The sequence below is a fragment of the Corvus kubaryi genome, unplaced genomic scaffold, assembly GCF_017639235.1.
Source record: "Corvus kubaryi isolate FWS band 111438036 unplaced genomic scaffold, C.kubaryi_AGA036_p1.0 37334, whole genome shotgun sequence".
Taxonomy (NCBI): domain Eukaryota; kingdom Metazoa; phylum Chordata; class Aves; order Passeriformes; family Corvidae; genus Corvus; species Corvus kubaryi.
The window spans coordinates 3503001-3517266 of record NW_024581108.1 but is presented as its reverse complement, the minus strand read 5'-3'; the positions used below and the strand labels follow the sequence as shown (position 1 = coordinate 3517266).

The window sequence follows — 14266 nt, the reverse complement described above, 5'->3', positions numbered from 1 at the left end:
AAGTTGTTTCAATAAAAATTACATATTTCTTGGTCAATCATTAAGCTTCATTACAGTGAATGTAATAACACCTGAAAGTACAGTTGAATCTCTAAAAAGGAACTCATATATCTCGAAATAAAGCTAGTAATGAAATAAGTGAGCTTCATTTAAGACTTTATGCCACTTATGCTTAGTGTATCACTTCCTCCCCAGTCCCCTGTCCCCACATATTCAGCCTGCAGTCTGGTGGACAAAATTCAAATTACTCATGCACTGCAGTCTGTCCACACCAGTTTCTTACTGCTGACAATATTTAGTCTATTCATTTATATTTTAGTCAAATATAAACACAAGGTGAAGGCTGCCTTGTAAGTTTTAAGTAATCTTAAACCAAGACCAGAAGTTCATAATGCTAAACTGCTTCCACTACAATGTCTTCTAAACAGGGAGAAAAGAAAAGAAACAGTCTGACAAATTCAACAGAAGTTACAGATTTTTTGTAGAGCAAAGGTGCAATACTACAATAGGATGATTACCAGCTACTGTTTAGTTTTGGTTTTTTTTATGAGTAGCATAGTGAACAAGTGATAAGCCCTCAAGAATTAAAAGTCCTCCTTCCTATTTTTGTCTGTTCAGATGAAGATCACAGAAGAGGATCTGTGGATTAGGACATATGCCAGACTGTATCAGAAGCTTTGTTCCTCTACAGGAGACATTCCAATTGGAGTCTACAGGACAGAGTCCCAAAAGCTCACAACATCTGAGGTGGGTCAGTTCACTGTGCTTTTCTGTGGGTTTGACTCAGAGTGCAGAGGCCTCTGCTGACATGTGGATAGTCACACTAACCCGGGCTGAGCCCCAGGCTCCAGGGGAGCCCAGAGCCAGTGGACACCTGGGCTTTGATTCCTGGGCTCACCTGCAGGGAATGGATGGATGGGAAACAGCTGGGCACGGGCAGGACAGGCTGGGGAGTGAGCTCTGCTCTGACCTCACCTGTGTTCACTAACCTGTTTGCTCTGTAACAAACTTTATAACCAGGGCCTCTTGTGTCAACAACACCAGCACTGTGGTTCAAAACAGGTAGCGTTTCACTGCTCATGTGACCTTTAAGTTCATTCTCTTGTTGCTCATTTCTAGTTAGTGTTATTCAAAGTATTGTGGGATTTAAGTTTAGCTGCCAAACAGCAGTAATATTTTTTATATGTATTTCTGTGTTTGCCACAGAAATGTGTACATTTCCTCATCTCTCTGTATAAAAAGAATGGCAAAAATACTTTTCCCTGACTATTTAACATACTTTTTTCATTTGGGCAGTTTTGATTTCTGTCATGTATTATCCATTTGTTTACGTGACCATTACTACTGCCACCTCATTAAACCACGGCTTTAAAATGCAACAGCTCTCTCCTTTCTTCTGAAATACTCAGACATAATTTACACTAATTTCCAAGATAGGCAATTTATACTTTATTTTCCATATTGCAGAAAAATATTAGAAAAAATCAAGGCATATAATGCTTAACTGCCAAGATTTGCTCTTGAGGAAGTAACAGCAGAAGATAATTTTTTAGAAAAGGGTGACAGAAAGCCATGCAAGATTCTGCCCAGTTCACTGAGAGTATCTCTTTGTGGATCACTGCTATCTCTGCAGGTGGCTTTTACAGCTTAGCCAGTGGACTCTATCACTGCAGTAATGTCTGTTGAACTATAGCAGCCTTAACATAATCCAGCAAAATCATTCCTTGGAGAAGAATGTAGTCAGCCTCACTGCTAATATGAAAAAAAAAGTCTGTCACAGCTTTCCACAAAGAGAGAACATAGCAGATTTTAAGAATTCATTAAATAAGGATAAGATATAATTCATGGCAATGCTTTATGCTCACATTCAGGGCTGGCTATTTAACTTCAAGTCCAAAAAAAGAGAACAGGAGTTCTGCTATTACTTCCTACCAACTTTTGCAGGTAATCTCACAAAGAATTTGAGTTAAATCAGGTAGATGAGTAAAGAAGGGAGGTTGGAGAAACCTCCTAGTTAAATTTTCAAATTGTGAGGTACTGGACAAATGTGAAAGAATAGCACTCCTTATTTATGAAGTGAAGAAAAAGCAGTTGTTGGTCTTTTTAAACTGAAGGCTCTGAATGCAGACCCCCAGTGGTATTTTCACACAAATACTTGTACAATTTTTTGTTTAGTGAGTGAGAATTTGTGCAACCTTCCCCTCTAGAGAGGGACAGGGAAATGTCCCTCACCTACCTCTTCCCCAGAATACAAAAGAGCAACAACTGTCTCTGCATCTGTGGCCTTTATGGATAGAGACCTACAAATGCAGAGAGGCTGAAAGCCCCAATCGTTCTGCAATGTGTTTATTTTGAAGTTAAAGGAATTTTTTTACTAATTTCATTAATGAAATATTAGCATGGGTTATCATTTTAGCTTTTCAGTACATTAAGCCAGAAAAATGTCATTGGGTAAGATCTTTAAAATGGAAATAAGAGAAAAGTAATTCACTCTTTTTACTCAGGAACTATGAACATCTAACCATAAATTTGAAGGTTTTTAGAGTTATAAAAGAACCTTCAATATAATTATCAATTTGAGTTTAAACAGACATAAGAAACTAAATTTTTTACTGCACATACCCACCCGGATGCTGTTTCAGGTAATGACATGGGTAACTTGAGGCACGAGGACAAAATATGCCAATATTAATATTTAATATGTACAGTTTATCTTTTGGCACTCCCTTTTTCATTATGCAAATGAGAAGCCCTCAATTCACTGACAGATATTCATAATTTCTTTAAAAATAAGCAAGGTTTCAGAGACCCAGTAACTAAACAAGTGGATCTAGCCTGCCTCTCAATGACTCATATCTATGACCCAAACCATTTCTATTACATTCAAAAAATATCAGAAAGAGATATGAAATCTTTTTTCATTACCTATGTGGCTGCTTTTCTGTGGCTCCTGTTTAATGGTCCGTATTTGTTTCTTTAGATTCACTTCTGTTTAAATTGTCTTTTGTTTTCTTTTTCCCCTTCCTTTGTCAGTCACGAGACATGGCTTCACAAGTAAGTATTTGCTTATTGTCTGCCTGTTTCTGGGTGTCCTGGTTGAAGCAAGCCCCACACAGCTGGTGGCTTGCTCATTCCCCCCAAGGTGGGATGGGGAGAAAACTGAGAGGCTGAGAGGGAGAAATCTTGTGGGTTCAGGTAAAGTTAGTTCAGTAGGTTAAGCAAAAACTGTGTGTGTGAAAGCAAAGCAAAGAATTTGCTCACACTTCTGATGGGCAGGCAGTGTTTGGCCATCTCCAGGAGAGCAGGGCTCCATCAGGCACAGCCTCAGGACAAATGCTGTAAGTTCTCCCATTCCTTCACCTTCCTGCAGCTGTTCCTGCGGAGCACAGCACCATGGATGAGGGATAGCACTTTGATCAGTTGGGATCAGGTGACCTGGCTGTGTCCCCTCCCAAATTCTCGTGCTCCCCCCAGCCCACTTGCTGCTGGGGTGGGTGAGAAGCAGAAAAGGCCTTAGCTCTGGGTAAGCACCACTCAGCAGTAACGAAAACATCCCCATTAGCAACACTGTTTCCATCACAAATCCAAAACATAGTCCCATGCAGGCTGCTGTGAAGAAATGTAACTCAATCCCAGCCAGAAACTGTACGTTAGGTTAAACTGTGGGAGTAAAATCTTCACAGATAATGGAACTATGCAATGCATCATCCTTGAGTAAATGGATCTTAGCACTGTTCTGGACACAAACATTTTGCTAAAAAATCTGAAAGCTGACAGACTGGGACTTTCAAAGAAGCCTGGTGGAATTCTGATTCCTTTTGGGCCTTCTCCTGTTGAATTCTGAAGATAACAAATCCTCTTTACAGTGAAAAGATCATCTGGTGAAAGCCTTAATCTTTAACACCTTAAATGCTAGTGGAGCAAAATCCCCAAGTTTATCATAAATGAATATGTGGCTGTACTTAGCAATGGTTTAGAGAGCTTTTGGAGCAGAAAGGGATTTCTAGAACCCTGGATGCAAGGTAGCGTTCTTGGTAGGCAGAGCAGTAAAGTTTAGTTAATACAGAACTTGCAGTCAGGTAAAAATAAGGCACTGCTTCAGAATGGAACAGATGAAACCACACATTCAAGCTATTTCACATTTTGCACAGAGCTCCCAGGGAGCAGCAAGGCAAGGAAGCAAAAATCTAAAGTTAATTGATGCTTGGTGTTATCACCACAGACATCCTCATCATCTCAAATATGTACACTGGTGTGTCCGTGACCACATTCCTATTCCTGCCGTGTGTTGACCCACCTAATGTTTAGAGTTTAGGGCATGAAATGTCCTATTAGAACATCATGCCTGAGTGGGTCACGGATGTCTGGCAGCACAAGTGAGCAACCACACCCTTTAGGACACACAGTGGGATACGTGAGACAGGAGCCTGCCTTTGAAAAAAAACAAAAAACAAACAAAGCAAGGGTTTCAAGACAAATATTCCTTCCCTGTGTGCTACAGGAGTGATACCGTGTCATCAGTCGTGTCTCACGAACCAGATTTACCTGCTATGGAACAAGGAAATGAAATGCAATGAAAACAATCAAACCTCAAAGCATTGATAGTTACAAAAGTATTTTTAAATGAAGTTCAAGACTGGTTAAAACAGAAGGGGACACACAGAAGTACTTTGCACTGGAATTTTATTTTCTGTGTGTTTAACAGCTGCCACTGGCAGACACACTTTTGTGCTGCATTTAAAAAAGAGTTTGGGCTTTGCTTTTACTTTCTCTTTAAAGTTGAATTTTTTCCTCTTGCATACAGTGAAAGGCCATTCTGCACAGCTTTCTCAACAGGCATTATAAAAACTTCATAGTTGCTGAAGTAAATATTCAGCTTTATCACCTTCCTTTACGATTTCAGCTCACCTATGCCAGTGTTTCAAAAGTTCGAGCTAAGGATTTACAGACTCACAGAAACAAAATCTTGTTCTTTTACTTGGCCTCTCCCATTTAATCTCTGGCTCAAAAAGTGACTTACCCTCCTGTAGTGATGATGATTGGGATTGGTCTCTGCCTTTCCACTAATGCTGACAGCAAGTCCAGTTGTTTGTTTTGTCAAGAGCTTAACAAGGAAAACTGCGAATGCAGGCTGGAAGAAAGGAAAAACAAAACCATGCAGTTTGCATCAGATTTGTTCATACCAAAGAGCTCCTTCCTATCCATAAGTAGCACCTTATCCTATGGAATGTACTCTGCCTACCTTAGTCCTTGCTGTAAAATGCACACAACCCCAAAATGACAGTCTAACAAACAACAAAATCAAATTGCATTCCTGTTCAAAGGGATCCAGGTTCTCTCTTCTGCCCTAACATCAGTGGAGTCAGTAACAAAACTTCAAAAAATCGTGTAGTTAAAAATAAAAAAAAAAAAGAAGAAATCCCTTTTCTATTGCAGACTAAGCTGAAGAGCCTCAATAAACTAGCTCATCTTTACACAAGGCTTATTACAAGATCCTAGTCTAGAATATTAAAAATGTGATTTTACTTGAAGTACTACAACGTGAACATCTGTGAGGTTCTTTTTAATTATGGGGTTTGATTGTTTTGCTGTTTGATTTGATTTGTTTGTTGCTTTATTCTTTTACACAGATAAAAGGTAGTTTGTACAAAAGTGAAAAATATAAGTATCTTTCACGCTGTACCCAGTTTACTCGTATCAAATACTATTTTATGGACTCCAGAAACCTCAGATTCTGTGGTGAGCCTCTTACAGATAGGTTGTATTCAGCACTGATGAGGTCAACAGAATCTTGCTTTCAGATTTCTTCTTAGCAGGAAAAGGCCATTCAGTAGCTCCTTGGTTAAATTTGCTTTATTTGCTGATCAGAAGCATATTCTGTTTGAGGGGATTCACACGAACTCAGCCTGTTCATTTGCATCATCTTTGTTTTATACTTCATGTATTTATTTTAAACACTCACCACATTGACATCAGTGACTAGTAACTTGGTAATGTGTATGTACTGACACCAGCAAGGACTTTGCTATTCCAACATCAATAAAAGACATTCAAATAGCACAAGAGTAACTCAAGATTGTAAGGAAGTGGGTTTGAAACTAGAAGCTAAAACTGCTCGTTAAATCTAAGATTGAAACAATTTTGAAGCTATCTTTTGAAATGCTTCCTCTTATGTTCCCTAGGGACTTTTGTATGTTAAAAATGCACCTGTAGCCCATCCACCTTTGTTATTTCAGTACTTGTACGTGCACAAACTATTGGTCTTATTTGGGTGGCATAAAGAAAACACAGCCACAGAGGGACAGATTTTGGCTCTTAATTATGGAGGGGTTTTGTCACTATATGAGTGAAATAGCACCATCACTATTCTTTAAGGTAGGAATCAATTAACTCTTTCACAAGAGGTGCCCTGAATCACACTGAGGGTTACTGCATCCTAATTTCACATGTGCTGGAAGGTCAAGAATGCCTGGGAATCTGAGACACAGTTAACAGGCACATTTCTACCTGTGGCCTTAAGAGTACTGAAAACAGTGCAGCCAAAGTTGAACCATTACTTAACAAATTCACAACACACATCTAAACAGCAGTTAGACAACTTGAATTTCTGAAAATATGCAGACTGAGAAAAAAGTGGAGAAGTCATTCCGAACTGATTCCTAGATGCAGGAAGGGCAATATCAGAAGGCTAAAGTTGCTCTTAGAATCACAATGCAGTTGGGCACAAAATAACACTTCACTGCTTTTGTATTTGACAAAAGTATTTATAGTGTAAATGAGCTTCTAACATGAAAAGTCAAAGTCTAGTAAAGGGTGCCCAGTTCAGGAACAATTGCTAAGTACAAAGAGCTGGATCCCCTCGGCTCCACTGCAGCCAAACCCCATGTCCAGCTGCACTGTTGGAAAGAGAAGAGAACATCTTCATCTGCTTTCATCTAATAAAGCCCTTCATCTCTCTTGTCACTTTCCTTTCAAGTCTCAAATCTCCATCAGCGTGGAGGAATGGGAGGACACCAAAGACACCAAAGACCAGTTCAGCTGCCGCGGCAATCACCGGAACTCAACATCCAGTGACCAGTCCGACCACCCGCTGCTGCGGAGGAAGAGCATGCAGTGGGCACGACGCCTGAGCAGGAGGGCCCCCAGGCACTCTGCTAAAACTGCTGAGAAGATCAACCAGCAGAGGATGAACCTCTACAGGAGGTCAGAAAGGCAGGAGCTTGCTGAACTTGTGAAGAACAGAATGAAGCACCTGGGCCTTTCTCCAGCAGGATACGGTACCACTATTACAGTGCTTCAATAGCAACTTTAGCATTGTGCAAGATGAACTTATTTGTAAGACATGATGGAGCCATAAACAAAATATTAAGTTTATGATAATGTTTTTTGTTTTGTTGGTTTAGGACTGGATTGTTTGTTTTTTTTCATTTACCAAGAGTAACTTGGAGTATTTTTAATGCATTCTATTATCATCCATTCCTATGCTGAGATGGAAGGTACAGAAGGCAGCATGTCAGTCACATTTATATTTAGCAGATGATATGTGTATGCTAAATATATAAGCATTGCCCAGTCACTGAAAAGCTGCACCATATTTCCACAAACCTCTTGAAATAAAGATGAAGACAGGGCTGTTGTGAAGTTCACTCATATGTCAAGGCAGGGAGTTTATACGTGAAGAATATTGTCTTTTCCCCACAGTTTTCAAAAATAATGCCAACTTGTCACATTAAAGTCATTTTTAGAAAGCATGTTTCACTAGGTCTTTAGACACCATTTTTATCCATCAAATCATTCTCCAGCAAGGCTGATGTTGGGTTGCTTTTTAGTTTGTAGGATTGTTTTGGGGTTGTTTAAGCTATGGACAAGAGCTCTTTAACACTTCTGAACACATGTACCACAGCTGGCTGGATTGCCTTTCTCTGGCCTTGGTTCTGTAGCATGTTGGGTGGAAACCCCAGGACTGTGGGTCCTAAGTTCCTAGAAACACCAGGAATTTCTAGGTATGTAAATACAGGCTTTTTATTCCACACCCCATCTGGATAATTTCTGTGCCTTCTGTCTTTGATGTTTCTATACAACTCTCTACAGAATGATTCAAGGCTAAATATTTTCCAGGGGTTTCACAGGCCACAGTAACATCTAATCAAACACAAAACTGTTTTGTAAATTTAATTCGTGGTTATACTAGTAACAACAAAACTATTTCATTCCTGCTTTTCTTTTCAAATCCTAGTTAAAAGCCAATAGTAAATATTCATTTCATTACTCAAATTTAGGACTATTAGATACCATCTATAGAGCAGCAAAATCTTGATAGTTAAATGCTTTACCTGATTACATTTATCTGAGTTATACATTTTCCTAAAAAGCTAAAGAAGATGTAACACAGAAGCACTGCCTCTCCTTTTGCTTCTCCTCTTCAGTCTGATCAGATTAAAACCAGTCTCACTGCAGCAGCCCAAGGAGTATGCCAAGAGAAAATGACACAAAGATACTGCAATGGCAGCTACAAAAGTGTAGTTTAAACCTTGAAAAAAAATTATCAGCCTTCATCCCAACACATCATTAGGAGAACAGTTAAAAATGCAAGAAAGACATACCAATTTCCATTTATACAGCCTCCACATTTCAAGCCCTTGGCACAGGTGATAAAAGGAAAGTGCTTCCTAGATAAATAGAAAAAGGGAAAAAAAGGTTTGTGTTGACCAAATCTGGAGATGGATGAGAATGCCATACACCTGCATTTAACCTTGGTCATCATTTCAACTTGATGCCAGCCAAGCACAGGAGTGTCATTTTTAGACAAACCACAAACTTACTAAGCTGCAGGACAGATTGGTAAATCAGCCTGAAACTGGGTTACATTCAAATTACTATGACTGAAAAAAACCAGAAGATTTTTAAAACATTAGAAAACAGGATGTTTCAGAGCTGATAACTCAAAAGATAATAATATCAGGTAGTTTCAATTCAAGTACAGTTGGAAACAGATTGGTAAACTTACTTGAAATCACTCTGGCACCAGACACTTTTTTACAGCTCTGTGAACTTTCATCAAATTGATTTGTCAGAAATAATGCCTTTTACAATTCATTTTTAAATGTAATTTATTTGGTACTTTGTTTTTCCTTGTTCTCTAGATGAAATGAATGATCATCAGAACACCCTTTCTTACATCCTGATCAACCCTTCTCCAGATACAAGATTAGAACTGAATGATATAGTGTAAGTTAAAGCACACAGATTAAAAAAACAAAGTCACAAGACATGCAAAAAAATTTAATATGGAGACTTCTATTTAAAGAGACATCTAATTATACTATTTATGTCCATATTTAAAATATACATACAAATATATAATACATATATTTGTAATGTTTTAAACCTATCATCTTCCTATTACTCTGTATTTTAAATTGAAAAAAATCTAACCAATGCTACCACAGGAATGAAACTAAGCACCTTCAATGTAAGTCTCTAAGTCTTCCCCAGATCTCTTCAACATTACAGCTCTATGCACTTACCCTGGCTTGCACCACCTTGTTTTAGTAACAGCTGTGATTTCTTTTTGTAGATACTTGATCCGACCCGATCCACTGACTTACGTTCCAAATGCTGCACCCAGCCGAAAGGACAGCTTCTGCAATACAGTGGGACAGGACACCAGGGAGGAGACACAACTTTGATATGTAACTCACCACACAATTCAGAGACAATTTTATACACATGTTGTTTCCACTAACCATTTTGCAAACTGAGTGGTACATTTTATCAGATTTTGGAAACAAAATGACAGTGGGTAAGTGACCAAATGCAGAAATGTGGTGCCTAGAAACTCAGAGTTCAGGGATTTTCAGGCTTGTGGCCTGTTCAGTATGGTAGTTGAACTTTGTCAGCCTAACAGAATGATGACACCTGTTGTTATTTAACCCATATGAACAAATGTCAGATTCCACCATGTTTTGCTTAGATGCTCCTAAGCGTATTTATGCAGCTGGCAGCATGTCAGTGACTGAGCTTCTGACCTACATCAGGTTATCTGATGCCCATAGAGAGACAATGCCTAATTTGTAGTAGCAAATATGTTAATACCTAAAGCTGCCAACAAGGCTTTGCGTGTCAAAAACTCAGTCTTTGAAATAATTTTCAATCTCAGCCTGTTGTGCATTTGTATTAGTACAGATTAGTTTCAGTCCCATTGTAGCCTTCAGGACCTGAGTTTTTGTTCCTTGGGTTTACACAGATCAGGTTGAATGACACAACCTGGTCACACTGCAGAGGTTGAGATTGAGACCCATCAATGGAAGAGGAACTCAGCTGCAGGAAAGCCCCTCTCATCTCACACAGGCAGCCCCCCCACACTGGCAGAAAACTGGGAAGTTCCTGTGTGAAGCTGCATACAGTGGTAGCTCAGGTGAAACACAGCCCTTTGAACCTTGGTGAGTTTTTCTATAGAAGCCTGATTAGACTATAAACCGAAAAGTGAGAGCATCCCTCCAGGGAATGATTCCTACAACAAGCCCTCAACATTTTCATGAATATGCCAGAACTGCAGTTGTCCAAAGCATTTCATGCCCAGTCATCCAGATTACCCAAAAGTGATACATTTTCACATGAAATTATGTATCTCATTGAAAATTAAAGTAATTTATAACCCATTCCACAAAATGAATGTAATTCCATATAGTGTGTAAAAGCATTATGGAACTAAAAACTACTTTGGCAGGAACTACACAAGAAAGCATCTGCTTGTGTAGGAAGCAACCACAAATGGTCGAGCTCTCTAGAGAATTAACCATGTCTTTCCATGATCTTCCAAGATCACTATCACAAAGGGGGAAGAACATACTTAAGGTTTTAAACCCCCTACTGTTATAATTATCCACAAAGAACTGGTACAAGAAATTTGGCAGGTAGCCTAATATGGAAAAATTGATTATTCTCTGAACTCCCCTGTACAAGCAGGACTACTTGTACAAAAAAAAAAAAAAAAAAAAATCAGTCAAAACTGTTTATATCCTCTTTTATTTTAATTGCTAGAAGTACATTCTGTTTCTGAAATCAAAACCACAACCAAGTTGCCCAGTGAGCAGCTCCTGAATGTGTGCATGTTTATCTGCATTGTAAAAATATTGAAATCACTGTTCGTATCAGGAATGGCAACAAATCTGCTCTTACTTCTTAATGATTCCTCTTAATGATTCCAAGGTTTAACAATTCAGTGTTTCTGCTTAGAGTCCATTATTGTTCAGTGCTTTTCCACACACTAGGCATTCATCAGATTATTCACAGGTAAAGTATTTCAAATGGGCACTGTGGGAAACAAGGAAACAATTGAAGCAGCTGCACAGACTGAAGTCTTCATTTTTTCAAGAAGCAGTATATGGTACAGGATCTTGTCCAAAACCTGCCATAGAAGTTACCCAAAAGAGTTTGCATGTGCAGTGTGAATAACTTTTCTATTTTTAATACCTTCAGGGAGAAGACTCTATTCCAGTTGAATATTTTTTTAAAAAATACAAGCTTCTTAAAAATGTTTACTCCAAAATATTAGGATGATCTGTTTATTCATACTGAAGGCTTTTCCAATGGAGTAGGAGAGAGGATTCCAGAACCATGGCTATCCTTCAGCAGGCAAGCTGGATACTCTGCTTTTAGTGGGAGTCAAGGTTCACAGGAATTACCTGTGTGTGTGAGTGTGTGTATAGTACACACCACTGATTTAAGGACTCTCTGCCAGAAGGATCCATAGCAAGGGCTTGAGTCCTCATATTTAACAGCCCATAAAGCAGCAGAAACACGCAGTCAGGTGTGTCCATTTCCCCACTTAACTCAGCAGAATTGCTGCTCAGCTAGATTGGAATAGTGGCATCTAATGTGACCTGGTATTTCTCCAGGCTTAATGAATTTCTAATTGCTCATTAGCCCCAGAAGATTTGCTAAAGCAAACACAAAGACAGCTGGAGACACTTGGAGTCCCTAAAATGAATGCAAGGCAATCTTTGTGAACAAAACAGTGCTCTTCAAAATCTGCTGGAAGACAAGCAAGGTCATAAAAACTGACAGCTTCTGATGAAGCAGAAGTTCTAATAACCCATGAATAATATACCACAAAGTTCAGCTATTCAGAACAATACTGTCTTTCATGTTGAAAGCAGAACAGGTTTGCTTCCTCTGGAATATCTTCACAGACAGACTGCATTCTAGTGGGGTTTCAGTTTTTCAAGACCACCCTGAGCACCACTACATTAACCCTGAACGAGACAATATGCACAGTCTCTCAGTGGCCATGGATGTGATTCTTTAATGCTCGTCCTACAGGCAATCTTATATTCACACACTTTTTTCTCATCATCATTATCAGAAATGTAATACAAGCCTAAGTGGACTGGAGACCAGACTGAGGAACAGGAATCTCAAGGCTCAGTGCTGGAGAAGGGATGATGAAGTTCGAGAACAAGCAGGGTCAAATGACTGTTGAACAGAGGAGTTTGAGCTGGCAACAGTTCACTCAGTAGAGAGAGAAATGTTGAGCTGTGAAAAAAAGATTATTTCTATCTGTGCTTAGCTGTATCTGTTTCTCCTTCTGGCTCACTTATATCAACAATGCAAAGATGCCCATCTTCCCCAACACTGCCTTAGCCCGTCCAAGCAGTTTGGTACCCGGAGTCACAGACCCAGAGAGGGAAGTGCTAGCTGATAATAATTGCTTCATTCTCAAGGGAATGTCCAGCAAAGCCAGGCCTATCTATGAAAATGTGTTACCTAGTCTGCAATAAAAAAGTCACAAGAACTCTTTCAATGGCATGCAGTGTGTTTCCTTAACTGTGTCACTCCAATTCCACAACACACGTGAATTCACATACAAAGGAAAAAACAAAGTTTTTGAGTTTTTAAAACCTGCAGTGGAATGAATTAGTGAAGTTGTAGTATTTAGTCTCAGAAATTAAAAGAGCAGTTATTTCCCAGCATTGATATTTTTTCTGCTCACAAACAACTTTGTCCTACAACTACACTTTAATAACTTCCAAGTATACAAATACATATTACTGAGTATTACACATCTTTATTTACCAATGCACCAAAAAATAAGCTAAAGAACAAATAAATTTTAGACTTCAGCAGTGGAAGAGAATTGAAATGACATCAAATGCACCAGAAGTAACACACGATTCTATAGCTTCTAGAGGGCTGACAGCAACCACTCTGTAATTTTGGAACATATGGGATTTTGCAGCATTGAATTCCACTTGATATCCAATGGAAACAAGTCACTAAAATCTGGAAGTGAATCAATTACAAGCAGTTCTATGCAGGTACATCAAGGTTATAAAAATACTTTTTCAAGGCAGTGCTATAAATGTAGAATTTATAAAACAAAGCAATATGCATTAAATATGGTTACAATTCTTGATATTCTATTAGAAGCAACCCTACCCTCCTTGAAACAGATGTACAATGAATAAATGTCTAAAGAACAGCACTTCAAATGTTCAGCTACTGTTCCTTGTGCTTAGTACAGAATATGCACTGCAAGGATACAGGAAAAGAGTTACTAATTCATATTAAGTTATGAGAGATGACCCAGACTTTGCTTCTTTTCATCTTCTGAAGTTAATTGAAAATATTAATGATAATGTTGTTATATACTTAATTATTGCCTCCACTGCTAATGCAAGCATGTCAGTAATGGTAATTCAACACAAGTATAAACTCCTGAGAGGCTTAAAAAGGCAAATATTTCTACTTCACGAAGTTAAAAACAAGCATTTGACATTTCTGTGAACTAAATGTTCTGCAAAATCTAGACTTTAAACTGTTACAATTTGCAACTGGCCCATGCCGACCAGGATAGAGACTGGGAAGCAAAGAATGGAGATGAAAGAGTAAATACTACTTCATGTGCCTGAGGTATCTCAGACAAGTTGGGGTACCCGAATGGGTTCTGCACAGGGCTCTGACACCTTTAAAGCACACAGGTACCACACTAGTGATTTGACCAATCACTACCACCCACACTACCAACTACTGACCATAGGAAAACATCTCTAGATCATTTCCTATTTCTTTTATCCTTTCACCAGTATGGGCTGGCTGATGAACTGGTTCATTTTGCTGGCAATTCTACGGCTTTTAATAGTTTTAGCTTTGGTATTTATTCCTGCTAGGAGTTATAAACTCTCACTGCCTTCATAACTGTACAGTGGTGTGGCAGACTCCACAGACTCCAAATAAAAGCAGGGAATTTGTATCTTTATTGCCT

At 38.8% G+C, this 14266-nt stretch overlaps 1 protein-coding gene and 1 long non-coding RNA gene across 7 annotated transcripts in view; one reads left to right on the top strand and one right to left on the bottom strand.

The window, feature by feature from the left end:
* LOC121665548 overlaps positions 1-9639 on the bottom strand; it is a 57748-nt gene extending 48109 nt beyond the window's left edge. Inside the window, exons 1-4 of the long non-coding RNA XR_006016382.1 lie at positions 9528-9639; positions 8604-8669; positions 5021-5131; positions 3262-3376 (exon numbers count right to left, since the gene is read on the bottom strand). This is a non-coding gene — a long non-coding RNA (uncharacterized LOC121665548). The remainder of the gene's footprint in view (positions 1-3261; positions 3377-5020; positions 5132-8603; positions 8670-9527) is intronic.
* KCNT2 (potassium sodium-activated channel subfamily T member 2) overlaps positions 1-12805 on the top strand; it is a 115306-nt gene extending 102501 nt beyond the window's left edge. For 4 of the 6 annotated variants that reach the window (XM_042029893.1, XM_042029892.1, XM_042029894.1 and 1 more), the window contains 5 exons: positions 619-747; positions 3034-3054; positions 6977-7277; positions 9144-9228; positions 9578-12805. In XM_042029893.1, the coding sequence (XP_041885827.1) occupies positions 619-747; positions 3034-3054; positions 6977-7277; positions 9144-9228; positions 9578-9689 (648 nt within the window). In that variant the 3' untranslated portion in view covers positions 9690-12805. The remainder of the gene's footprint in view (positions 1-618; positions 748-3033; positions 3055-6976; positions 7278-9143; positions 9229-9577) is intronic. The other 2 variants (XM_042029895.1, XM_042029890.1) reach the window with 1 other exon arrangement.
* The last annotated feature ends 1461 nt before the right edge of the window (positions 12806-14266 follow it).